General features: G+C 48.1%; 1 protein-coding gene across 1 annotated transcript; it reads right to left on the bottom strand.

The window, feature by feature from the left end:
- Positions 1-522: 522 nt before the first annotated feature.
- Positions 523-24147, bottom strand: DBH (dopamine beta-hydroxylase). The gene is made up of 12 exons (XM_044453099.1): positions 23842-24147; positions 20878-21024; positions 16379-16639; positions 14235-14411; positions 13872-13974; positions 11544-11710; positions 10590-10733; positions 6409-6447; positions 4364-4423; positions 4094-4221; positions 2932-3091; positions 523-1766 (listed from the first exon to the last, which is right to left on the bottom strand). Exons 1-12 carry the CDS (start codon positions 24118-24120, stop codon positions 1632-1634), a joined length of 1800 nt encoding a protein of 599 aa, XP_044309034.1. The 5' UTR covers positions 24121-24147; the 3' UTR covers positions 523-1631.
- Between the last annotated feature and the right edge of the window lie 2591 nt (positions 24148-26738).

The raw sequence follows: 26738 nt of genomic DNA, 5'->3' as shown, positions 1-26738 counted from the left end.
GGGCTCCACATTACAGGAAGGATATAGCCAGGTTAGAGTCAGTAGGGCCACAAGGTTGGTGGCCGGTTTGCAGGGGAAGCCATATGAGGCGAGACTGGGGGAACTGGGTCGTTTCAGCCTGGAAAAGAGGAGACTCAGAGGGGATCTGTTGGCCACATACAGGTATGTGAGGGGATGTCACATGGAGGTGGGTAGAGACCTGTTCTCCCCTGCAGAGGAAGGCAGGACGCGCTCCAATGGAGCAAAGCTCAGGGAACCCAAGATTTCCTTTGGATGCCAGGAAGCACTTCCTGACAGTCAGGACCCCGAGGGTGTGGAATGGGCTTCCACGGGAGGTTGGTTGAGGCCCCTTCGGTGAGGGTGTTCAAAGATAGGCTGGACATGCACATGGTGGGCATGTCGTGAGTGGAGCTGGAGGTCAGACTAGCTGACTCGCTCTGTTTCTGTTTCTATGTTTCTAAATCCATGCTGGCTTCTATTAATCACTGCATTTTCTTCAAGATGCTTGCAGATGGATTTGTTAATAATTTGCTCCAGAATTTTTCCAGGGATAGATGTCAGAGTAACTGGTCTATAGTTGCCAGCTTTTTCCTCCTTTTTGAAGATAGGGACAACATTAGCCCTTCTCTTGTTGTCTGGCACTTCTCCTGTTTTCCAAGTTCTTCGTGGTCTTCTTCATTAGCCCAGCACACACATGGGCTTTGTCACAGAGCACAAGGTCTGGATTGGAGAAACCTCCAAACTGAACCACTGCATAGAGCCTGGGAAAGAGAGTGCCCATCTTTGTGGCCCCTGTTGTCCTTCTGCACAGGCATTTCCTGGGAAGAGAGGGAAGTGTCGTGGAGGCATGGTGCAATTAGGCCCTTAGTGGCACAGTGTCTGCCCTCTGCACACCACCCCACTGGGCTTCTGAAAAAAAATGGGCATTTTCCAACAGGCATTCCGGTAATTCATAAATTAATAACAATAACAAAAAGAGGAAATTGGGTAACCGAATATACAAAGAACTGACCCAGCTTTAGATTGCCATCAGGGTTTATAGAAAGATTTGATGTGGATACCCATCCTTGTACATCAGACAGGCAGAAATGCTTGAGCACAGGTCACAGCTGGAGAAAAATGAAGATGAGGGATTCCCACTGGTCCAAGGTGGAAGAATGGGTGCAACTTGGAGCACAAATGAGGAAGGATAAAACGTCTCACTGCAGAAACTGGAGTCATTGGGGTAGGAGAACCCAGAAGCACTGCTGAACACAATGTTTTTTGGTGGGGGGGGGATTTCCTCCAAAGCCCCTTTCCTCAGTGAGCAAGACTTCTTAATGCTGTCATCACCAGCTACACTTCTCCTCCTCCTCCAGAGACATGCAGATTTTCAACAAGGCCAGAATGGCAGACCTTCCGTGAAACGGGCATCCACTCGGTTCCCCACCCTTTATCCCTGGCACAAATAAGCGGGTAGCTATGATTAAACCAAGTGCTGCGGTCCTTCCATGGACTGTAGTAGAACATAGTTAGTTTAATGATCCAAGTTGCAAGTGGGGCTGTAAGTCTTGGGCAGCTGCTGCAGTGGGAGAGATCCAGGTTGGGCTGAAGCAAGCTGACGGCTGCCTTCACCAGGTCAGGCCCAGCTCTTAATTCGCCTCTGCCTCGTGAAGGTGGACCACAGTTGGGGAAGCTGCAGGGTGGCCCAAGCTGCGGTCGCAGTGCAGGGCAGGCTCTGGCAGTGCCTCCATGATCTTTGGCAGTGGCTGCTTCTCCCATTCTCCCTGTAGAGACAAGGGAGACCTTTTGAGACTGGAGGACAGATATTTGTAGCAGCAGCATCTTGCAACACCTTGCAACCAATTTAACTCAGCATGAACCTAAATGTCCCCTTCATCAGATGTTTTCATGCAGTGCATACTGGGGAGAGAACTGTAAACTGGGAGGTCAGAAGCAAGTTTTTGTGATGAAAGTAGCAGTCACGTGATTAACAAAGAAGGGACAGTTATTCCTGTGAACTAAGCAGGAACAGGAACATTTATTCTTAACCCCAATATTGGTAAACCAAAACCCCAGAGAGATGGTTGAGCTTCTGCGGGTGATCTGGCCAGCTCAATAGCACTCCTGAGACAGCAAAAGGTTCTGTGAGTTAGGCTGCTCTGGGGTGCCAGACCAGCTGGACTGGGATTACGTGACAGTGTTGTTGATGATTCCTGTCTTTCTAAAAACTTGGTTCCAGCTGGGAAACCCCAGCTCAGCACCTTGGCTCGAAGTTCTGCCCTGTCCTCCGTGTTGCCTAACATGAAAACACAGGAGGCAATTTTCCAGGGGCTTGAAGTTCTGCATCAGCCATTTGCATCTATGGAATTCTGGGGACTTGCAGAGTGGGAAGTGACCCTGGAAACCATCGAAGCCACTCCCCTGCTCAAGGCAGGCCCTGCACCGGAGGGTGGAGCTGCGGCATCCCTGACAAGTGGCCCCTCAGCCACTGCTTGGATATTGCCAGCAAAGATGCATCCACCACCTCTTGAGGCAAACTGCTCCGTTGCTGAATTCATTTGTTGCAAAACACTTTTCATGAGCCCTACTTTCATCATTTCTTTAAAAATAAAGAGCACCTTTAATAATGGTCCCAAACAGGAATATCACTGGGTAGAGAAACCAAATAAAGGGACATTTCTGCACCACTGGTTAAAGAACTCAGCCTTTCCAGATGGACTACGTGGCCCATCATTTCCAGCCAGTGTAACCATGCTAGCTGGGAATAATAGGCAGTGCAGTCCAGCACATTTGGGGAGCACAGAGGCTTTGGGAAGATGGATTGCAATGGTGCGTTTTGGGCCTGGTGATCTTGCATTGCCCCACACAGAAGCCAAGGAAACACGATACTGTCTAAGCATTCTATGGAGCTGCCTGCATGGTTTTCATTGACTTGCATCCTGTGCCTACCGGAAAACGGACTGCAGAGGATTTGTTGCAGTGCACAGAAATTGGAGCAAAGTCATACAAGGATTTGAGAACATCTCTGCTGAAAGAATTCCATGGAACAGAGGAAAACTGCTGGGTGACAGATGTTTCTGGACATGTGCAGATATCCTCATCATTAAACCTACCAGAAAGAGAAATGTCTGATATCAGGAATGGGTTAGGAAATTTAAAAACATGAGGGGAAAGAGGCAAACCCCCAAAGGGCACTACAATAAACAGGCAGTCACCAGATTATGAACAAATACCATTCAAGAGAAAACAGAAATTCCTCTTTATGCAAGTCAGATCACATGCACTGACATTCACCTCTACATTCACTGGTGTTAGAGGTGTAGGACCCCCATGAGAGTGGAAAAACCATGAATATCTCTATCCCCTCTCCCATCCAAATGCACCAGTGTCTCCTCTTTGCAGCAAGGAAAGGATGGAAAGATTTTCCTCCTCAGATGATCAGAGCAGGAAGGCATACAGTGGAGGCTTCCCTTTCTCCTCTTTCACTTCCTCTCCCTCTATGGTGGTGACTTTTGGCAGAAATTAATAAATTTTGGCAGTAATTTGGCAGTAATTAATAAAGCATAATAAATCGTGCTTATAAATTAATAAGCTTTATGACAGTTTGTTTGTAACTTGGATGTTCACAACTCAGTGACTGCCTCTATAAAGAACTTGACTAGCAAGAGAGATGTAATGTCCAGCAACCTTTTCAGGGGCACTGAAAGAAACAAGCAGTCCCCATAGTGATCCCCCCACTTCCAGGAGAGTCTGGAAACTTCAGGCAGTTTCCTTGGTTCATGTCAACACTGCTGTCTTAGAAGTGGTCCTCTTCACTAGGTCTTCTGTGAAGCAAATGGTTTTCCATTCCAGATCCAAGTCCTGCCCATCCCAAAACTGTGCCTGCATTCCCCTGCCCACTCCCATCAGCCACTGTGTGGCTCACCACTCGGCTCAGGAGAACGCTGTGCGGTCTCCAGAGCGGGCGGATGAGGCCAGTGTTGCAGTGGACACAGGGAAAGTCCCAGCACTGTGCACCATGAGCCCCGTCTCTCACAGAGCACAGTTTGCTGCCCATCAGAAATGGATGTGAGCCAGCATGGCTGCCCGTTGGACTGCTGGACTGTCTCACCTGTTCACGAGCGTAAAATAGCGGTGCAGATAGCCCAACTCGACGGCACTCTTGCACAGTTCCAGCTGTGTCCGGGGATAATAGTGGATGTAGTTGACACACATCTCCTCCATGATGCCAAAACCACCCTGTATGAAAGAGAACCAGCCATGCCTGTTCCACACAGGAAGTCCCATTAAGAAGCTCAGTACCAGTATTTCCAAAGGAGAATCCTGGGCAGGTGCTTTCAGAGAACATAAATTATACTTGTACATCTCTAGGTATGCTCACCACAGTCGCTTGGGTCCTGTCCTCGGTGTTGTACATGCAAGTTGTTCTCAGGACATCACCCTGTTGATGGACAAACGTGTCTTTGGTACCCATAAATGAAGCATCGCTGACACTATGAAGTGGGCTTTCCCCAGGTTGCAACACAGCTGGATGAGTATACTGAGTCCTGGGGAGGAAATTCTGAAGCAGGATGAGACCAAGCCCTTTCTTCCCAGCTCCCAAAAATGCACGGGCACTAATGGTCCTGTGCAATTTGCCTGGCTTTCATGGACGAAAGATGAGTATTAAAAGCACACTCTTCCATTCCGCCCTCTCCACAGTATTAACTTGTCTTAAGAGTGTAGCTGCGGAAACCCAGGGTGCACCAGAGTTGGGGGAAGGAGGATACTCTTCCTTTCCTGGCAGCTTCGCCAGGGCAGCTTCATTGTGAGGAGAGACTGAACATGGGAAAGACATGCACACATACTAGAGATACTGGGGCAAATGCGCTATTCGTTCCAACATGTTTGGGCTTCTTTGAATCCAGTCTGTGAATGATGTAGCAAAGCAGCTCCACCTGAGTTGCATGCATTCCATCAACCCATTTTTAACTGAGGGGGAGGGGGGCTGGGGGAGAATTAGTCCGTCCAAGTACAGTTTGTAAAAATGCAAACATTTCCCCTGACTTGCATTTCAACCTGTATTCACATTCATGATTGGAGCAGGACATGTTTGCATTTCAACCTCAAATTCTTGAGCATCCCTAGAACAAATTCAATTCTGTCAATGTGTAGACCAGGAGGCCTCAAACCTTTTCAAAAGGGGGCCAGCTGAAAGTCGGTGGCTACACGCAGGGGCTGGTGAGGTGTCATTGGGTGTGTGCGAGGTGGCTTTGGGCGTATGCAGCGGTGACTCACTCGCTCGGAGATCTCCCAACAAGTCCAAAACCATCTCCGAGCGAGCAAGCCACCGCCTCCCACACGGGTGGCCGACAGCGGCGCAGACCAGATGAAAGGGCATGATGGGCCAGATCCATCCCGCGGGCCGTAGCTTGAGGACCCATGGTGTAGACAGTAGAACAAGAGATGCCAGCTAATCCATGAAACAGATGGAGAGGATTTAATACCATCAGGCTGAGAGAGGGCTGCCTGCCCCCTGTGAGGTTCTGAGGCAGCACCAGGGCTCCCTCTTCTGGCCAGACACCAGAATAGCAGCCCTGGGCGGCTGCAGGATGGGCCCACAGTCAATCACAGCCACCTGGGACATTATGAGCGCCACCTGGGAGCCCTGAGGGAGGAGGGGCTCAGAAGCGGCTCTTCCCTTCAGACGTGGCCTCAGCAACCAAGGGCCTTGGTGCAGTTGGAGCTCCCTGTGCCTTCTGGAACCTGCTTCTGGAGACCCTGCCCGCCGCCTTGCTCCTGCCTCTGCCTCTGCCCATGCCCGGCTTCACCTGCTCCAGCTCCAGGTACCCGCTTCTCCTCGGCTTGTCTCTGCGGTTGGTGACTCCTGACTGGCTTGGCTGCTCTTTGCCCTTTGGAGTGGCCTACCTCGCATTTCTGTTGCCTGCCTTGACCTCTGGTCTCCCTGACTATGATTTGGAATGGGCCTGTATATTGTATTGGTTGCCTGGGTCCTGGTGCCCTGATCTGATACCCAGCTGCCCATGCCTCGGATGCTGATACCCACAATTGCTACCACCACTTTAGCTGTATAGGATTGCCACTTTGTAGGACTTATGCCCACCTTTCTCTCTTGGGTGGCATGTGTGGGTCAAGCATCAGATTTTCAGCTGATATGAAAGTTTGTCTTGGAATTTGGGTAGCACTTTACAGCCTCTCTTTTAAGAGAAAGCTACATAAGCTCTTTTGAGGTATTTCCAGGTTCCCTGGTATTGCCACCTTGGCCAGTGTCAGCTTCCAGCTTGCACAAGCATGGCCTTGGTGGATCTCCAACTTGGAGGAGGATATTCTGTATGCACTATTAAGATCTGATTGCTTCCTAGTTATAAGACAGCCCAGTAGCATATGTGAAGGAATGAATAAGGCTGCTTTGCAGCATGGACTTACTGGGAAGACCGACACCAGTTTCTTTAACATACGGATCTCCTGAAAGAAAATGAGGTGGGCAGAGAGTGGAAAGCAATGGAAGGTCATGGAAGACAGGAAATGAACCCCCCCACCCCCGAACACAGTTTCTGCTCTTTTGCAAACATACCTCTATAACTTGAGTGCTAGAAACACTTTTTAAAAAGGAAACCAAATTCAAACAACATGATACTCTTGATGATGGAAGAATTGAATCCTATCCTAGATGGCTTAGTTTGCAGATTACCTTAACCCACAGAAGTTCCACCACACTTCTCTCCACCCATTTTGAGGGGATCCACCACACTTCACCCCATAATTCAGGAATCCTACGTCTCTATATAGCATTTTGGGGATGCTCAGGAATGCCATGAGAAGGCAGGGGATGGAAAGTCTACTTCCTTTAGCACAGGTGACCCAATGCACTTAGAATTTAAAATCACCGATTGGAAATGTTGAGATAGAAAAAAGTCCTACAACATGCTGCATTTCCCAGCCAACAATGCTGGTTGGGGAATGTTGGGAGCTGTGGACTCTTTTTCTGTCTCGGTATGCCTAGGATACTGTCTTTAGTGTTGTTTGAGTGTTGGCAACATAAGAAAAGTGCCTGAGTTTGGAATGTGCACATTTACTTGTTTGCACATTTATTTGTTTGCACATTTTACGGCGGTCGCCGTTTGGGGGCCGAGCGGAGGCCGAGTGTGGGGCTGGGCTGGCCAGGGGCTTTGGCCGTGGTTTGGTTTTACCTGTGGGCTAGCGGTGGATTATGGTGGATTATGGTAGGATGTTTTTAATGGTTTTAATTGTTGGTTTTAGATTGCTTTTAATTGGTGCATCTCGTGCTTTACTATGATGTCGCCTGGGGAGCGCGGGGGCGCCGCCATCATGGTGCTGATGGGCAATGGACGTTATGGCGTTGGGGGTCTAACGGGTCAGCATAGAAGAAGGAGGGACAGATGGTTAACACCTGTCCCTCTTTCTGGTTATTCCTCCAGCCGGCGGGTTCCAGGTAGACTTGTCAGCTGCCCCCTGGGCCTGTCGGTGCTGCTGCTTAATGCCAGGTCGGTCCAAAATAAGGCAACACTCATCCATGATTTGATCATGGATGAAAGGGCCAACCTGGCTTGCATCACAGAGACCTGGGCGGGTGAGGGGGGAATGTTTCCCTCTCACAGTTGTGCCCGCCCGTGCACCTGTTCCAGCACCGATCACGCCTGGAGGGGAGGGGGGGTCGCTCTGGTTTATCAAGCTTCTATTTCCCTTGTGGGGCTTCCTGTCCTCTCAAGGCTGGGGCTGGAGTGCCTCCACTTGTTGGGTGACCGAGACAGATTGGGGATTCTGTTGGTGTACCGTGCACCCTTCTGTCCAAATGACTCCCTGCCTGAGCTGATGGAGATCATCTCGGACCTGGTGTTGAGGACTCCCAGGATGTTGGTCCTGGGGGACTTCAACTTCCATGCCAAGACGGTTCTAACCAGGGCAGCTCAGGACTTCTTGGCCTCCATGGCGGCCATGGGGCTGTCTCAACACGTCATTGGCCCGACCCATGAATACGGACACACTCTGGACCTGGTTTTCTTGATGGGGCAGGAAGAGGGTGATCTGAGGGTGAGGAATTTAAGTTTGACGCCCTTGTCATGGACAGATCACTTCCTCATAAGGTTTGAGCTCGAGAGTGGCCTTTCCCTCTGTAAGGGTGCGGACCCAATTGTATTGGTCCACCCCCAGAACCGGATGGATCCTGACGGATTTCTGGAAGCTCTGGGGGATTTTCCGGTTGACAGCTAGGGCATCCTGTCGATGCCCTAGTCGAACTGTGGAATGAGGAGATGACCAGGCCTATTGACACGATCGCTCCCAAGCGTCCTCTCCCACCTGGCAGAGCCTGTTCATCTCCTTGGTATACACCTGAATGATGAAGCAGGTTGGGAGATGTCTAGAGCATAGGTGGAGGAGAACACAGGGTGATTCTGACCGAACACACTTAAGAGCCCCCTAACGGGCCTATGCTGTGGCGGTGAGGACGGCGAAGAAGAAATTCTTCTCCGTTTCCATTGCCTCCTCACAATGCCGTCCAGTGGAGCTCTTTCAGGTGGTGCAGGAGCTGGTACATCCGGGCCCAAAGAAAGATCTTGTGCCACCCTTGAAGGCCCGCTGTGACGACTTTGCCAAGCATTTCAGGGACAAAATCGCTCAGATTCACCATGAGCTTGACTCTACTATTGAACCAGATTCAACTGGGGAGATGCCATCGATGCTGTCGAGTCCACAATGGATGAATTTCAGTTGTTGCAGCCTGATGATGTGGACAAGGTGCTTGGACAAGTACAGCCTACCACTTGCTTACTAGACCCATGCCCATCTTGGCTACTTAAGAAAGCCAAGGACGGGACTGGGACCTGGATCCTGGAGGTGGTCAACGCCTCTTTAAGAGACGGCCGGGTACCTGCCCCTTTAAAGGAGGCGGTAGTCCGGCCAGTCCTAAAGAAGGCACCCCTGGATCCAGAGGTGGCCGCCAATTATAGACCGGTGGCCAACATCCTGTTCCTGGACAAGGTGCTAGAGCAGGTGGTGGCGGGACAACTCCAAGCACTCTTGGATGAAACTGATTATCTGGACCCATTTCAGTCCGGCTTCAGACCTGGGTACGGTACTGAATCTGCCTTGGTCGCCCTGTATGATGACCTGTGCAGGGAGAGAGACAGGGGGAGTGCGTCCCTGTTAGTTCTCCTGGACCTCTCAGCAGCTTTCGATACCATCGACCATGGTATCCTTCTGGATAGGCTGGGAGTAGGAGGCACTGCTTGGCAGTGGTTCCGCTCCTACCTTGACAACCGATTCCAGAAGGTGGTGCTGGGGGACTGTGGCTCTGCGCCATGGCAGCTATGCCATGGAGTACCGCAGGGGTCCATTTTGTCCCCCTTGCTATTCAACATCTACATGAAACCTCTGGGAGAGGTCATCAGGAGGTTTGGGCTGCGGAATCATCAGTACGCTGATGATACCCAGCTCTACCTCTCGTTTTCCACCAACCCAGGTGAGGCAGTGGCTGTGCTGAACCGGTGCCTGGCCAAGGTAATGGGCTGGATGAGGGCCAATAAAATGAAGCTCAATCCAGACAACACGGAGGTCCTGTTGGTGGGTGGTTCGGGCCTCGGGATGGGGGACTTGGGCCTTGTCCTAAATGGGGTTGCACTCCCTCTGAGGGACAGGGTTCGCAGCTTAGGAGTGTCTCTAGAAGCTCAGGTGACGGCGGTGGCGAGGAGTGCCTTCCTTCAGCTTCGGCTGATACATCAGCTGCGTCCCTTCCTGGAGAATGACTGCCGGCAACAATGACATACGCGCTGGTGACTTCACGATTAGATTTCTGTAACGCACTCTACGTGGGGCTACCCTTGAAGATGGTCCGGATACTTCAGTTGGTGCAGAATATTGCTGCCAGGCTGCTGACAGGGACTGGGCATTGTTCTCATATAATCCCAGTTCTCCGTCAGCTCCACTGGCTCCCGATTGAAGTCCGGGCCCAATTCAAGGTGTTGGTTATGACCTATAAAGCCCTAAACGGTTTGGGACCTGGATATCTAAAGGAACGCTTGCGTCCATATATGCCCTCCCGCCCCTTGAGATCAGCAACAGATGCCCTTCTCCGGGAACCCTCTGTGAATATTAGGAGGGTGAGTACCTGGAGGAGGGCTTTCTGTCTATGGAATGTGCTCCCCAGAGAGGTCCACCTGGCGCCGTCGTTATTTGTTTTTCAGCGCCAGGCTAAGACCTGTTTATTTAAAACTTATTTTAATTGTTAAATTATTTGTATTTATAGGATTTTAAATTTTTAGCTGAGATGCACCGGGGGTTTTTAAATAATTTTTTTATTGTTATGTTGTTATTATTTATGTATTTATGTATTTTGTTTCTGTTGTGAGCCGCCCCGAGGCTTCGTTGCGATGGGGGTGGCATAAAAATGTTTTAAATAAACAAACAAATAAATAAATATTTAAATGTAACAGATAAATCTGACCAGCCAGTGATCTTTACTGGTATGCAACCCAAGTTTAAAATTTCCAAATCCATGTCATTGTTAATACCCTTTGTTGGAGCAGCCAACTTGCTTCCCATGGTCAAATTGGCTCGGGGTACTTTTGGGATTTAGAAGTCCCACCTACCTGGAAGTGAGGGCTGTAGTGGGCATCAGCATTGACAATTTCCTGCTCTTTTCCTTCCCGTGACAGCACAGTCTCCACTCTCCTCCCAGTCAGGTGAGTGTGGAGTTGAGAGGCAAAAATATGAATCCCATCAGGTGGCAAAGCCTAGTGTGGAACACAGATGCTCAAGCAGTAGCGCATCAAACCACCAAGCACAGAATCCTACCCAAGCCTCGAGAAGGAGAGGGGATGCCACAAGTCTGCACAAAGCAGCAGCAGCAGCAGGTGTCAGTACAAAACCTGCCAATAAAGAGGTCACAGGTGCTGCAAGACACTCGATTGCTTTGCTGCAAGGGACCAACCCAAGGACTGCCACTTGTGACACCTGGCGTCTTCATTGCCCTTCAGGCACTGCCAGTCTCCCCGGCATGGGAGGGGATGAGAACCCCCTCTATGCTGCTCGTTGCCCTCTATGCTGTTCTTCCTGCAGGGCAGCAAAGAGAAGCCCCTGGAGGAATGTGTGCCCCATGAGCTGGCTGTGCCAGCTGAGAAGACTGGGCAAGGCTCACCAGCCAGGTTTTCTGTCCCCCCTGGGCTGCACGTTGCCATGGACTTCCCTGCCTGTCAGGAAGAGGAGATCCACCTATGAGGAGGAAGAGCTCCTTGAATGGGGCAGGAAACTTGGCCACCATGGCTGGCCTCTGGCTTGAAGATATTCCAGGGCATGTCAGGTGGATCAGGGGATCCTTGCTCCTAGGCAAGCCCATAAACAGAGAAAGTCAATGACACTGCCACTGCAGTTGATCCTATATATGGCAAGGCAGGCAAAAAGGGCTTGCAACTCCCAGCATGCTCCAGCATGACTTAAACAGGGCAACCCTTTCCCTCCCGGAACTTAATGGAGAATGTTCCTGGGGGGATGGTGTGCCCAGATCTGAGAAAGGCTCTTGTGACTGATGCCACAGACGTGCTCACCATCTGAGTGCATTTGTCAGTGCAGTACCCCGTCAGGTAGAAATGGCTTTCGCCTGGTGGGATTGCCATCACTGGGGTGTAGACCAAGCCCAGTTCCATGATGCCGGCATCATAAGGCCTCAGCGAGGCTGTATAGTAGAGGCGGATGCCTGAGGAATCATGGTGACCTGTGGGGAGAAGTGAAAGGGCACATCCTGAGCAGTCTGGTACTGACCAGTAAGTGCAGTCACCCATTCTGGTCCTCCCCAGAGCCAACACAGGCAGCGGTATCAATCTGTGTCAATGAATCCCTCCAGCAGTTTCCACCTCCCTTCCTTATCTAGGCTTTCCAGAGCTTTTCCCATTATGAGCCTCTCCATCGTCTTTCGCAGAACAGACCTAAGCTTTTCTTCATGGATTGGTCATGGTTAACCAGCCATGGCGTATTAGCACAGAAACAAACGAACAAAAACTGGAGGTTTTTTCTTTCATTTTGAAAATAAAGGCAATCAAGGCATATTAACCCTGACATTTTTCAGCATATACACAGCAGCACTGGATGATGTATCATCTTTTCCAGTCCAAGGCTGTAATTAGCAACTGATCCAAGTGGAAGAGGCTGACACTGAGTCAGCCAGGGAAGTCTGTGCTGGGTACCAACTTTTTGCAAACTGATGGAGAGCAAAAAAAGCTTGAAAGCAATACTCAGGAGTGATCTCTCTGTTTACCCCCATTCTCAGCCCTGCAAGATTTAACTGTTTTTGTATAATATATATTTATTTATTTCTGTGAGCTGTCCCAAGGCTATATAGCAAGGGGACGGCATATAAAAACTTAAAAAAGAAGAAGATGCTGAGTTCTCCTGCACAAGCAGGGGTTATTGTAGAAGTCTGGCAAAAGGAGTGTGAATCATTTCTCAAGGGTCTGTACCATGATTATTTATTATAAATTGAGTAATAATATTTGCATAGCACTCTTGTCCAATAGGCTACTAACGTGGAGTATACTCATTTTGTTAAAAAAAAAAAAAAGCAAGCAAGCAAAAAAGAAAACTCTAAAGATCAGGAAAATAATATCATCAAACCTAGGTGTGTATTCATGCCTTTTCTGAAAGACAGGTAAGTGGGCTCCAACGATATCTAACAGTTCTGGATGCGTAAAGCCCTTTCCCACATTCCTGACAACTGGATGCCGAAGGGTGCAGGGTGTCTTCCAGTGGGCTCTCCCGCTCATCTTACTCACTGGGCAGATTCACGTAAGAATAGGCAGCCCGTCAGGGTGGCAGGAGCTGGGCCATTCACCTCCTAAGCGGTAAATGGCCAACAACTTAAATGGAGGCCAGAAAATAATTAGCCAGCAGTGCAGGTCTTTCAGGACACCAGGGAGCAGCCAAGGTGTCAAATTTTGCACCAGTGCATCAGTTCAAGGGTAGCTCAACAAGAGTGCATTGCAGGACTTTCTGCAGTGTTGCGAAGGCACAGATCACTGTTGCCAAACTGAGACCAAGGAGTCAGAGCAGGCTGTCTCTCCTCCCACTGACACTGACCTTCCTGAACATGACACAGGAGACTGGGGGGGCGTAATAGATTTTTCCCTAGCAACCAATCGTAGAATTCTGAGGAGGTACGAGCAAAGGCAGGCCTTGTTACTCCAGAGGGAAGAAAGGCGTGTGGGCTTGGGGAGAGACACCACTAGAGGTGCATTCCAAAGACCTCAACAGAAGAGCTTATCTATAGAGTTGTAAATCTTGTAGACAAGTAGCAATAAAGAACTTTAGTTTTATTGCTCGTGAACTTGTGGGTTGTTTACATGTTGAGCAACAACCCGACAGTGTGTGTTTAAGCAACTCCATATCATCTTTCTAGGTGTTGTATTTCTTCTTTGCTGGTGATTCTATTCCTTACCTTAGCAAAGTGGGGAGGGGGCATTGCTCCTTCCTCTCAAAGCCTGCTTTTAGAAAAGCCTTCTTAGAATGCTTTTGTGCTGCTTCCATCTTGCCCATCTCCAACTGGAACCAAACCTAAATGAAGGAGTTATGGCATCTGCTCCTGTTCCCTTTCATTTAATATTTGCATTTCTATCTGACTTCTTTGCTCTTTTCAAGGAACCCACAGTCCTCCTCTACACAACATTCCTGCAAAGTGGGATAGGCTGAGAGTTACTGCCTGAACCAAAGTCACCCAGGGAACTCACCCAGTGAAGACTTGAACCCAGGTTTCCCCAGTCCTGGCCTGGCACTCTAACCACTGTGCCACACTAGCTCCCTTGCTGTGGCACGTTTCCCAAACTCTTTCTACCTCCACTTTCTCCTCCCTTGAATATTTTCCTGGGCTCCAAATCTCTGCATACCTTTGAGTGCCAGAGGATTGTGGTAGTGAACTTCCAAGCGCAGATACTTGGAGGATCCAGGCCCTCCGAAGGCCAGTCCAGCATCCTCTGGATAGTAGAAAGCCTGAGAAGGGAGGGATTGGAGAAGGCTTGAGGAAAGGTTCCATATTACCCAGTCCCAGATGGCAAGGCTGACGGTGACGCCAAAGAGGGGACTCTGCTCATATGAACAGTGACACCATACAAAAAGGAGCCGTTGTTGTTCCCACTCATGATGTAGGCAGAATGGCCCTTGCACCCAGATCCTGGACACAGCAGAGCAAAAGCAGAGCAGAGCAAAGGGGAGAGGCAAATGTTTGTTGGGAACCATTTGGACTGACTCACCTGTGCGCCCATGGCCCAGGCAGCCAGCACGTGTCTGCAGAAGTTGAGGCGCTCTGGCTTCATCTTTGAGTCACAAGGCCCGCTATAATGTGGGAAGGTGTTGAACTGCGGAGCGCACTGGAAGACTTCCATGTGGTGGACAAGAGCTTCGTTCCCCTCTGTGACGACAGGCTCGTACTGCAAGGAAGGACACAAATGCCGAGCATTCATCTTGTCACCAAACCGTTTCCCTAAAGCTGAGGCTTGCAGCCAAGCACCAACAGGCACCATTCTGGTTGCTTCGTGTTCCCAACTCCAAGCAATTCTTCTGTGCCTTTTCCGTCTCATAGAATAATACTGAGCCTGTCAATGCAAGGGAATAGGATACAGAATGGACTGTATCCCTTTGGAATGAGGGTGGGACGTCATTGTTTAAAGCTATCCTGCAACCATGGGGAGACAATTGTGCTCTTGTGGCTTATCCACTCTTATTAAAATTTGGGGTGCAACTGCAGGCCCCATGTACTCCAGGCTCTTGCACTACCTATGGGAGCCTTCCAAGTTTGTTTGACTCAAGTCCAGATCAGATGGTGCAGAGAAAAATCACCGAAAGACTATTGTATACGGAGGTGTATACAATACATCTACAATTGTGTGGTGTAACACAATTGCTCCTGTAACAGGCCTCTTTACAACCCAGTTGAGGCCCACTGGCATGCAAAAATGTTTTTCTGAGCTGCTTGCTGACCTTAACATCGTGAGAACAGCAGATGTGGCTAATTAACTGTTTTGACGTAGTTTTCTGCAGCACATCACACACTAAGATTTAGGATAGAAAAGAAGCCTCGTTGTTCCGCCAAAACGAGCTCCAGCATTAGATCTAGCCGAGCGAGGAAGGTGCTACACACGCCAGCCAAAATTAGGGCTTTTTCCTTGCCATTTGCGAAGGGGGGGGGGGACACCCAACAGCTGATAGAGGAAAGCCACCTTACTTGGTATTGCATTTCTTTTTTTCTCCCTTTCCATGTTATTATGTTTGTTTACATTATTGCGCCTGCTTTAGAAAAAATTATCTAGACCCACCTGTGTGCTCATTGCTTCTGGATCCAAAAAGAACCTTTTGCCCTTGGCAAACAAATGGCAAGTCTGGTTTTTTTTTTTCTTCTCCTTTTCACATAGAAAATGTACGCATGGTTTTGCACCTATTTTTCATACATTCTTCTCCCATTGATTAAAGAATTTATGTGCACAATTTTCAAAAGAATGCATACTTCACGTGCATCTGTCAAATGTGTGCATGCTGTCAAACACTTTTTGGGGGTCTGTAAATCCAAGCTTGAAAGCCTGGAAATGCATGGATGTCAAACAGAAACTGAGTCCAACAATAAAACAGTTGGTATTATTATTAATTATTATGACAGAATTTAAGGAGAGACAAAAATATTTTTGGAAGCAGAATGCTGGATGGGTGGGAATGCATGAAGATGAGATGACAGAAGGCCAGAGAGAACAGAAAGGGAGAAATCCATTAGGTTCACGTCTTAATCCAAACCATGCTGACTTGCACTTCCTGAAACAACTCAGCTAAACCTCAGGATTGCAAGTGCAACTCTCTGATCAAAACATGCATGCAAATGTGTGCACTTTAGGAAAAAGTGCACATAGCCATGTGTTACACCTCTGAATTTAACATGCAAAAATGCAATACTTTTGGGAACATTGCTTGGAAAATATACATATGTGGGACAACATTTGGGAAATTAGAAGATGTAGGCACATTTTCACATGGAAGTTAAGCTTTGTTGTTGCTGTAGGGATAGAAGTTATTCAGGACTGGAAAAAAGGTGAAAAAAGACAGGAAGTAAAACTGGCCAATTTGGCAATTCCCAGCATGATGAGAAATGACCAGAGCATCTGGTGCAGAGAGAGAGAGAGAGAGAGAGAGAACTGGGGGTCATCAGTGCCTAGGTGGAAAATGCTGAGGTTATGTAGGATCCATGTACAGATGAAGAAAAGCAAAGAATACAAGATCCCACAGGGCCCCAAAGGAGACAAGGAAAACAGGAGAACTGCAACTGTTCTATTGAGATATTGAAAAGCAAGTTGAGAAGAAGAGACCCATGTGAGGACCCCATCGTAGAGGTCCAGTGGAGAGACCTACCTACCATTACAATGTGGTGCTTTGCAAAGCCATCGGGAAGCTCCTGTATAAAGCACCAGTAGGTGGTCTCCTGGCTGGGAATGTCTACATCAGGGGCTCTGATTTCCAAGGCCTTCAGGTCGTCTGGAAGTTGGGGGATGTGGACCTGGGGTTTCAGGAGCTGCACCCTTTGCAGTCCTTTCTGGAGGACTGCAGACACATTGATTGCTTGGAGGGAAAGGACTGGTTTCTCCAGAATCCCATAGATAAGATGCACTGTGCCATCCTGAAATGAGAGGCAAAGTCTTGTCTGTCAGTGACTCATGCCACTTTGGGGAGAACGCCAGGTTTCCAGGGGTTTATGCCAGGAACGACCCTGGTTCCCTGCTCCCCTTATAACCAACATGGCTGGTGGCCAGAGGAAGCCAATAGCAGCAAAACAACAACAAAAGGCAAGCCACAACATGGTGCTGGAATATCTCAGGATTAAAAAGTCAACCCCACCCCCCAGTGTGTTTTAATAGAAAACTTCCATGAGCTGAAGAGAGAAATGAACCATACTGAAAGTATAACATGAACTGTAACTCAACTGGCACCAGATAAAATCATTTCTTGCACAAATTGTGTGTAACATACACTGTCACAAGGAAAAAACAGTGAGCCTTAACCTATTTTTCACCAGAAGAATGGCCCTCATAAAATTAAAGACTACAAATGCTATAAAACTTTCTGTAAATATCATAGCATAGGATGCTGTTGTTGGCATATGACACATGGCCACTAAACTCTCCAATATGCAAAGGGCAGGAAAACCATAACCCTGGCATTCCACAGTCTCTCTACCAACCATTTATTTATTTGTCTAAGCACGCATGGGATTGAGTCCTTGTTGTTGTTGTTAGTTGCAAAGACGTGTCCGACCCATCACAACACCATGGACAACATTCCTCCAGGCCTTCCTGTCCTCCACCTTCCCCGGAGTCCACTTAGACTCACACCAACTGCTTCAGTGACTCCATCTAGTCACCTCATCCTCTGCCGTCCCCTTCTTCTTTTGCCATCTATTGTGCCCAGCATTAGGCTCTTCTCCAGGGAGTCCTTGATTTTCATCTTCAGTATCTGGCCTTCTAAAGAGCAGTCAGGGTTGATCTCCTCTAGGACTGACCGGTTTGATTGCCTTGCGGTCCAAGGGACTCTCAGGAGTCTCCTCCAGCACCACAATTCAAAGGCAGTAGTTTGAAAATTCTTTGGCATTGCCCTTCTTTGGGATCGGAATGTAAACTGACCTTTTCCAATCCTGTGGCCACTGTTGTGTTTTTGCAGCATCGGACTTTCCTTTCACCACCAGATACATCTGCAACTGAGTGTCCTTTCGGCTTTGACCCAGTTGCTTCATTCTTTCTGGCGCTACTAGTACTAGCCCTCCGCTCTTCCCCAGTAGCATATTGGACACCTTCCGACCTGAGGGGCTCATCTTCCGGCGTCATCTCTTTTTGCCTTTAGTACTGTCCATGGGGTTTTCATGGCCAAAGATACTGAAGTGGGTTGCCATTTCCTTCTCCAGTGGATCCTGTTTTGTCAGAGCTCTCTTGTCCGTCTCGGGTGGCCCTGCATGGCACAGTTCAGAGCTTGATTGAGCTACGCAAGCCCCTTCACCACGACAAGGCAGTGATCCATGATGGAGATTGAGTCCTTAGAGATCATTTAATGGACGCACATAAGGATGCTGGACAATACTAAGCAGCCCTCTCTGGACTATTTTTCCTCCTTGCAGAAGCTGCAGGCAGACAATCTGAAGGGAATCCCACAGGCAGGTGCAGGCACAGGAATGCTAGTCTCATGACCAGGAAGCTGTGATAACTGATTATGTTTGGTGTCGATTGCATTAAAAGAACAGAGGAGTTTTAAAAATGCTGAGCCTACTCTTGGGAAAAAATAGTACACACAGATTGCAACTCAAATTTAACTTTTTTTAAAGTATTAAGTCTATAATTTAGATGAAATGCTCTGGAACATGTCTCAAGAGGGATCGTTCCAATACTTCAAGAACTGCTCTGCTCCAAAGAAAGGGCATGCTCATAGAAGATCCCCAGACACAATTTAAGGGGACTTCCCTCCCCCTGCATGCCACAGCTCACCCCCTGCATCCAGGTGCTCTGACTGTCTGTGTAGCACTCTTATTTATTTATTTAAAACATTTTTATCCCATCCTTCCTGATCAAACATCTCAGGATGGCTTACAATAATTAAAATAGTAATATAATACTACAATAATTAAAATAAATAACAAGCAAAACATAGAATGACACTTCCATAAAAATAAAGGAAAAAGAAAGAAAATACAGCTGTAACCAGATATTAAAACATCTAAAATCCTTAATTATTAAAATGATGGTTAAATAAAAAGATCTTTACCTGGTGCTGGAAAGTGTAGAGAGTCGGTGCCAGGCGGACCTCTCTGGGGAGCGCATTCCATAATCTGGGCGCCACTACAGAGAAGGCCCTCCTCTGGGTAGACACCCTCCTTACCTCCTTCAAAGAGGGTTCCCAGAACAGGGCTTCTCCTGTCGATCTTAAGGGGCATGAGGGCATGTAGGGAAGGAGACTTCCCTTCAGGTATCCTGGTCCCAAGCCATTTAGAGATTTATAGGTTAATACCAGCAGCTTGTTAATACCTGTGAAGGCTGTGAAAGCTTGACCATAAGGAAGGCTGAGCGCCGAAGGATTGAAGCCTTTGAATTGTGGTGCTGGAGGAGACTCCTGCGAGTCCCTTGGACTGCAAGGCAATCAAACCGATCAGTCCTAGAGGAGATCAACCCTGACTGCGCTTTAGAAGGCCAGATCCTGAAGACGAAACTCAAAAACTTTGGCCACCTAACGAAAAGGAAGGACTCCTTGGAGAAGAGTCTAATGCTGGGAACAATAGATGGCGAAAGAAGAAAGGGACGGCAGAGGATGAGGTGGCTGGATGGAGTCACTGAAGCAGTTGGTGTGAGCTTGAGTGAACTCCGGGGGATGGTGGGGGACAGGAAGGCCTGGAGGGATGTTGTCCATGGGGTCGCGATCGGTCGGACACAACTTCACAACTAACAACAACCACCAGCAGCTTGAATTGGGTAGGGACTTCAATCGGAAACCAGTGCAGCTGACAGAGGACCGGTGTTATATGAGAATAACGGATGGCCCCCGTCAGCAGCCTGGCAGCTCTATTTTGTACCAATTGAAGTATCTGGACCATTTCCAAGGGCAGCCCCACGTAGAGTAAGTTACAATAATGCACTCTAATAATAATATCTTAGGGGACTTCAGGGGCTGCCGTGGAAATGAGGAAGTGGCAGGGAAGTCCACTTTCACCAGCTCACTTGTAGAACGTACCTGACAAGCTGGCATTAGGCAGCAGCTGGCTAGTCACATCCCAAGCATACACACAACCACAGAGAATCTACAGCGCAGTTACTGCACTGTCATGAGCAGAGCTGGCTGGAGCTGGGGGTCAGACTAGATGGCCCAGGAGACCCCTTCTGACTCACTCTGTTTCTATGTTACTAAGCAACAGAGAATTGTAAATAACTGGAGACTGAGCAATCTCCTGCCCAAAAGTCTCCACCTCAGCTCCTAGATAGACCTGCCCCTCCAGGTGTGCACAGAAGTCACATGAATTCAAATGTGCCAACCAGGAATCCCAGTGGGGGTTTCAGCCTACTAAGCAGCTGTTCCTGCTGCCTGGCCATATTGGGTATAAAAGGGAGCTCGCCATGATTGATTTCCACTTTGCTGTGATCAAACTTAATCTTGAGAATAAGGGCTTTGTTAATCTCTCACCCTTGTCATGTCTAATTGGGCCGAGTGCGCCAAGGTCCAGACCCTTTGTGTCCAACACACTAATCCAGCAACACATGTAACCCACAAGGGGAGGCCATATTTGATTTCATCTAGGAGGTGGGCTGATTGAGCAAATATTCCTTTGTTGTTTTGCCTGAGAAATGAGTGCCCTACATTTGCTAGCATTGTTGCTTCAGGCCAAATATTCAAACTGCTGCTCCTTTGGATATCTGGTAATATTTGGTACAGGCCAAGAGTGCTTGCTCTGGTGCTCCTGGGTGTGCTGGGCATCAGCTGCCCATGGTCAGGAATGCCAGGCTTGGTAGTCCAAGCATCTTGGCTCCAGGTTAGGGAAAGTTGCAGCAGCTCTTGGGATTCTAAATGGCACCTGCTAAAGCCCTTTGGTCTGGCAAGTGGGGTGGAATATTAAGAGATCACAAGTCTCTAAGCTGCTTAGAAAAGGTTAGGGAAAGCTGCTTAAATGTTTGCTTTCAAAATCTGGGGTAATTGTTCTTATTCGACATTCAGGCTCAAGACTTTGATTTCAAAACAAATGAAATTACAATTTGAAATTTTTGACATTCTGTCTCAGGGGCCAATCTAAGCCTTCCTGTTAAAGGAACGTTGGGTTCTGTACTGGTCTTGTCCTACTTTTAAGGGTGCTCAGCACATGTAAAACAGTTGGGGACAGAGGAATTCTACCTCTATGAGATAGTCTTTTGGGTCGCAGGTGCTGAAAGACCTTCTGAAGAGCAGAGAGAGTCCTGCTGGGGTTTTCTGGGCTTGAAGAAGCTTGTAGTTCTGTTGGGAGTCCATGTGCAGCTTCCCGTGTTGGTCACTCCATGCATCCTGTGGGGAGAGGTGAGTTACATTGGAGACAGTACAGACCTGTATTCTGCAGGCCTTGTGCAAATACCAGTCACCAGGAATTGTTTCCTCAGGACTAAAGATATGTGGATACTCAAGAAAAGCTGCCTGGCTAAGTCCAGAGTTAAAGCTTGCTCATTTTGGTTCACATTAGAGTGGCCATGTGTCCTAAATTACAGAGGACAGTCCTCTGCCTACTGAGTTCTAGATGTCTATGGCTGTGTTATAGATCCCTGAGCTACTCTGTGTACTGTATTTTAAATGTTTATGTGGCATTTGCCTTCTCACAGTCTGTAATTCACCCAGAGAACGTGGGTTATAAGGTGGAGTAAAATATAATAAATACTGAACAATATCACCTGAACAAGGACACAGGAACATCAGAAGTTGCCTGTACTGAACCAGGCCTGCCTGGTCCATCCCGTCTGGTCCTGCTGACATGGACTAGCTGCCATGACTCCTGGAAGTTTAGGCAGGAATTTGCCCAGTCCACATGGCGATGTTGCTTATGAGGTTCTGCTGGGACCTTCTGCATGCAAAACGGGGCTTCTGTCACTACAGATAAGCCACTATGACTCTTTCCCACAAGCAAGCCAAAATTCTAGTCTTCATGGAGTGTGATTCAGAGGCTGGGTCCATCTGGCTCAGTACTGGGCCTATCAGGCAGGCTCTTTCCAAGCTTTTTGGGAGGTGGGGTTGAGCATGGAACTTCTGCACTAGAAACCGGGCCAGTACAGCAAAATGTCAGCTCCTCCCTGAGGTCAAGCACCAAGCCTTGCAGTCCCCATGTTTCCACTAGGGATGGTCTTCATGGCTCTTTAAACTGCTGCAGTTATGATGAAGCACATGCAAGGCAAGTCTGTGCTCTGCGTGGTCCTCTTTCCAGAGCGCCTCTCCCCAAGTACCAGAATGCTTGGAGTATGGGACTGCAGGTCGATGCCTCACTAACACGTCCCAGCTCAGTGGGGGAGCTAAAAGCTGCAGCACAGCTAAATATGCTATCAATTGGCCACGAACCACACACTTGACCATTCATCTGTTTTGAAGCTATTTTGATTCTGGCATGTTCTGAAAAAGAGACACTCAAAAGGGATCATCTTAAATATGGTTTTGCCTTTTATTTATTAAATTATCAAGGCTCATCTGATCACACAGACATTCACAAAAGTGAGGGATAGATCTCAACGTGGCTGAGTGGAGAAGGAAATGTGTCTGGAGGGAAGGAAGGGCAAGCTCTGCCTTGATTTGATCTAGGACACATGTATTCGATTTTCTTTCAGTCTGGACTATTTTAAAGCTCTTCTCCAGCAGCATGTTTTGCACACATAATTTTTTTGCCTGACAGTTTTGCTGTCCAGCTTTCATGTGCATACATAGTGATTGGAATAAAATAATATGGATTATCTTGACCAATCTCCAGTGATCTCCAGCCTTACACATTATCTTTCCTGCTGATGGGAAGGTTCAAATCATTATTTTTGTCATGTGTGGTCAGCTCCTGTGAAGGTATATACCAAAGAAGGTGCTATGAAGTGCAGCCATTGTATCAAGTGTGGCTGACTTCGACAAGATCTGCAGGAAAGTTCAACACTTTAAATGGAAGAATAATCACTCTTTAGTTATGTTTTGTACAGCTTTGCAGAGAGAAATCTCTTCTGGTGACATCCAGAATCATGTACATTTTATTTATTTATTAATTAAAACATTTTTATGCTGCCCCATTCGCTGAAGCCTCGGGGCGGCTTACATTTTTAAAGGCTTAATGATCAGGAAAACTTACACTGATTGGAAGATTACTTGGAAATGTCCTCATGAAGAACTGGTTTTGAAAACCCTGTTTACTCCTCTTTTAATTACAGCAGAAGCTGTGAGTAGGAATTGTCTGAGCCAAGGTGAGAGAGCTGATTAAATAAATACTTTAATGGGGGAACAAATATAGCCGAGTGCACTTTTTTCCCCTTCTAAGTGATAACAAATCCACAACATGTGCCACTTTCTGGTAGAGATAGCTTTTATTCTAAACAAGAGCTTTAGTTATGAGCTCTTTCAAATATGTTCTTTCTTTTCTTTTAGAAACAAAAAATGAACAGAACATTCCCCAGGGTGTGTATTCTTATAATAGTAAACAAGGAGCCACGAGAAAGACCTGAGTGTGCCTGATGCCAGAACAAAACAGGAATGGATTTGCTCTATCCCTTCGGTGGGAGTACAGATCAGAGAAAAGGTTAGAGCAGGCTGACATGGCAAGGGGTGAGAAATGGTGGGGAGACCAGATTCAGTGGAATAAACAGCAAGTTCTATTGGCATCTCTTCCCTCTTCCACCTCTTGTTTGGAAACTAGTGCTGGGAAGACTCGGCCCCAGGACCTCAGACAGCTGTTTCTTGCTGCTCTTGATCACTGATCTTCACATGAACACAACTCCAGATGCACACTCCTCCTTCTCCCTGTCTTTCTCACAGAGAGAAAGAGACAGAAAGTGTGCAAGTTCAATTATCTGGGGAAAACTATCCTGGTGTTTAATTGGAAGTAGAAATAAAATTTGGGCAGCCTACCGTCTGCAGAACCAGTTTAGGCAGACTCTGGAAAGGATCCAGTCAGTCCTGAGAGGCCATTGCCTTAGCAGGCAATACCAAATGCTGGCAAATTCATTCTTCACATTTCTTGTGAACTTCACTGGGACCCAAGAAGCTATGTCCCTGGCTCCATTCAAATCAAGCTGGCATTATACCCCACACCAAGAAAAACTTGATTCCTGGTTCTGAGCAACAAGAAGCCGCGGTGGCTGGCTATGTACTTACCGCAAAATAAGACTGGAGCCCATTGCTCCAAAGGACAGCAAGATCGGCATTCTCAAAGTCTCCTCGATCTGACATGCCGAAGAGAAGCCCGTATTTCAGCTCTTTGACCAAGAGCTGGAAATCCACCTCTTCCTGGTGGTAGTTGACATTCCATGAGAGCTCCAAGGTACCTCGGGGATCCAAAGGCACTTTGTAAGGGAAGTAATCCTCAGCTGGATCCATGCCTTGTAGGGCAACCACTAAGATGACCAGGAAGACTGCCACCACTGTGAAATACATGGATGCCACTTCTCGGAGCTTGAGAGTTGGGCAGGAGGGTTTTGCCGGCTTCTTCCCCACCATGGTTTGCATCCTTGAAATAAAACAGCCTTTGGAGTGCTTGCTTTCCCTATTTATATGCTAGCACTCCTAGGCATACTGGGTAAGCAATACCCTTAATTACATTTACTGGTTAGGAAATTGGATTGCAGCATTGACCTTCCCCCACCTTACCTCATGTCCAGCCCTCCCCACTTTGCCTGGTCCAAACACTTCTCGGCTTCTCCTTAATGGCCTCTAATTGCTCATGGACATTATCAAAGGGGATTGAACCAGACGGGGTGAATTTTTTTCCTCATTTTAGCATCCACTGAATGCTTCCTGAGGAGTGCTGCACTGGCCTCCTGCTTGCTCCTGCTCTCGCCTGTCTTTTAAAAGGGGAGCTGGCTGTGGGGCTTCATCAGGAGCAAATCACTTCCCCAAGGAGACCAGTCAGAAGGGCTCTCAGAGTGGTTCTCTAGTTGAAGGACTGTCAGAAGATAGCCCTCGATTTGAAGAGCTCCTTGACTGAACAATTGTGTGGTCCAGTCTTGACTTAAAGATAAAAGATCATTAGAGATGGGAACAAAGCAGGTACCAATCCTGACTTAGCTTCTTGACAGCACAGGCACTTCAGGCAAGCAACCCTCCTGGCCACTGCCTTCCCCACATCTGGAGGGCCCTCCTCCTCACTGCCTTCTACTGCTATTCAAATGATCGTTATTACTCATCCATTTCCGTAAGTGCACACAGTTAGCATGTGCAAATACGCCAAGTGCGGGGGGGGGGGTAGCTTTCCTTTCTCTGTGCAATGCATACATGGCAACCTGAATGCCACCCCCATAAAAAACTGAGCAACCTAGCCTTGGGCCAGGCATCAGCAGCAGTAGTGGCTCAGGGTGGAGAGCATGTTTTACATACAGAAGGTCCCCGGTTCAGTATCCCATCAGCGTCTCCTGGTAGATGCTGTTGCTGCAAGTGAGGGTCACCGATCCTGGGCTAGATGTACCGGACAGGGGTGACAGCTTCACGTGAGGAAGCTTCCAGTGATCCCCTTTAAAGCATCTGCTTTCTCAGAAACACGAGGACTAGGATCTGACTTTGCTTTTGGGCTATCACTCTGTGGTGGAGCCCACACACAGCAAACAGAAAGTCCCAGGTTCAATTCCTGGCAACATCCCCAGGTAGAGCTAGCCTGTCAGTGCAGCATAGGGCAACACGGACGGTGGCTGGATTGCAGGGAAAGTCGTATGGGGCGAGACCGAGGGAACTGGGTCTTTTCAGCCTGCAGAAGAGGAGACTTCGGGGGGATCTGTTGGCAACATGCAGGTATGTGAGGGGGTTTCCCACAGAGGTGGGTAGAGACCTGTTCTCCAACGGAGCCAAGGTCAAGGAACCAAGGTTCAGTTTGGATACCAGGAAGTACTGCCTGACAGTTAGGACCCCTAAGGTCTGGAAGGGGCTTCATTGGGAGGTGGTTGAATCCAGCTCTCAGCTGAGTTGCCAATTGTTGGCTGTCCTACACAGGAACACCTCCCCCATCAATTTTCCAGGGACCAGATCTGCCCCATGTTTTCACCTCTTCTCTGTTCCCCTTAAATGAAACCTACCAATCTTCTTTCCAGCAGATGCTGGAGAGTGCCCTGGCTCTTCCCAGTAACATGAAGATTTTGGCCCACTCCCTGGCTCTATCCAAGCTTCAGGATTTGGCCAAGGCTCCCATCAGTACTTGCTCCAGACATGGTGTCCCCTCCGCCATTTCACTGCCTCCTCTTCCTTTCAGAAGTTCCTTCTCTACTTTGCAGGGTACCCTCTTCTCTGGGTGCCAAGAAAGCCATGGTCTTGCCTGTGAAGCTGCTTCTGTACTGAGTAGAGAAGTACCAGTGGCAGGCTGGCAGTCTTCATGCTGGAGCTTTCCCTGGAGTGCATCAAGCTGTTTCCTGCATGGTTCCCTTTAGCACAGTCACTCTGTATTAGAGTGCACCAAATCTTTTCCCAAATAAAAGAAGACTTGGGTCCCAAACCCTCAGCCACCACAATCTCACACAGGCTTACCTGCGAACAGGTCTCTACTGTGAACCTGGCCTCAGGTCAATGATGCAGGCCTGGCTACAGATATCTTTGGGCACTTCAGGCTCCCCAGGACAAACATCTGCAATGTGCTAGCTTCTTTCCCTGCATGCACATTCAGAAATATTTTCCAGAATTTGCTTTATTCCTATTTGCTTGTTTCCTATTCCTTATTCCTATTTGACCTCAAGTAATGCATATTCTTCAATTATTGTGCACTATGTTCCTGATCATCACAACCCAATGGAAAAATATTAATTGCCTTGCTGGAAAATATTGTTTTGGTGGAGTAGGGCTTGCAGCATGGGAGTTAACCTAGCCCTCCTTAGCTCCAGCTTTTTGAAAAATTACCCCGTGTGGTAATTAAGCTGAAGAAAACACTATTGTCACCACGGCACCTTTGGGCCTCTGTTGATTAAATCTGGGGCCCTCTAAAATATCTTCAGGTCCTTGGACCCATGGAGACCCCTGGACTGGGGTCTGATTGCTAACAAGAACAGCAGCAGTGTTGCAGATTCAGGACATGTGTT

This window comes from Varanus komodoensis, unplaced genomic scaffold (genome assembly GCF_004798865.1).
Source record: "Varanus komodoensis strain SLA01 unplaced genomic scaffold, ASM479886v1 scaffold77, whole genome shotgun sequence".
Taxonomy (NCBI): domain Eukaryota; kingdom Metazoa; phylum Chordata; class Lepidosauria; order Squamata; family Varanidae; genus Varanus; species Varanus komodoensis.
Note: the sequence above shows the minus strand (reverse complement) of the source record. Positions and strands in the feature narration are given on the sequence as shown.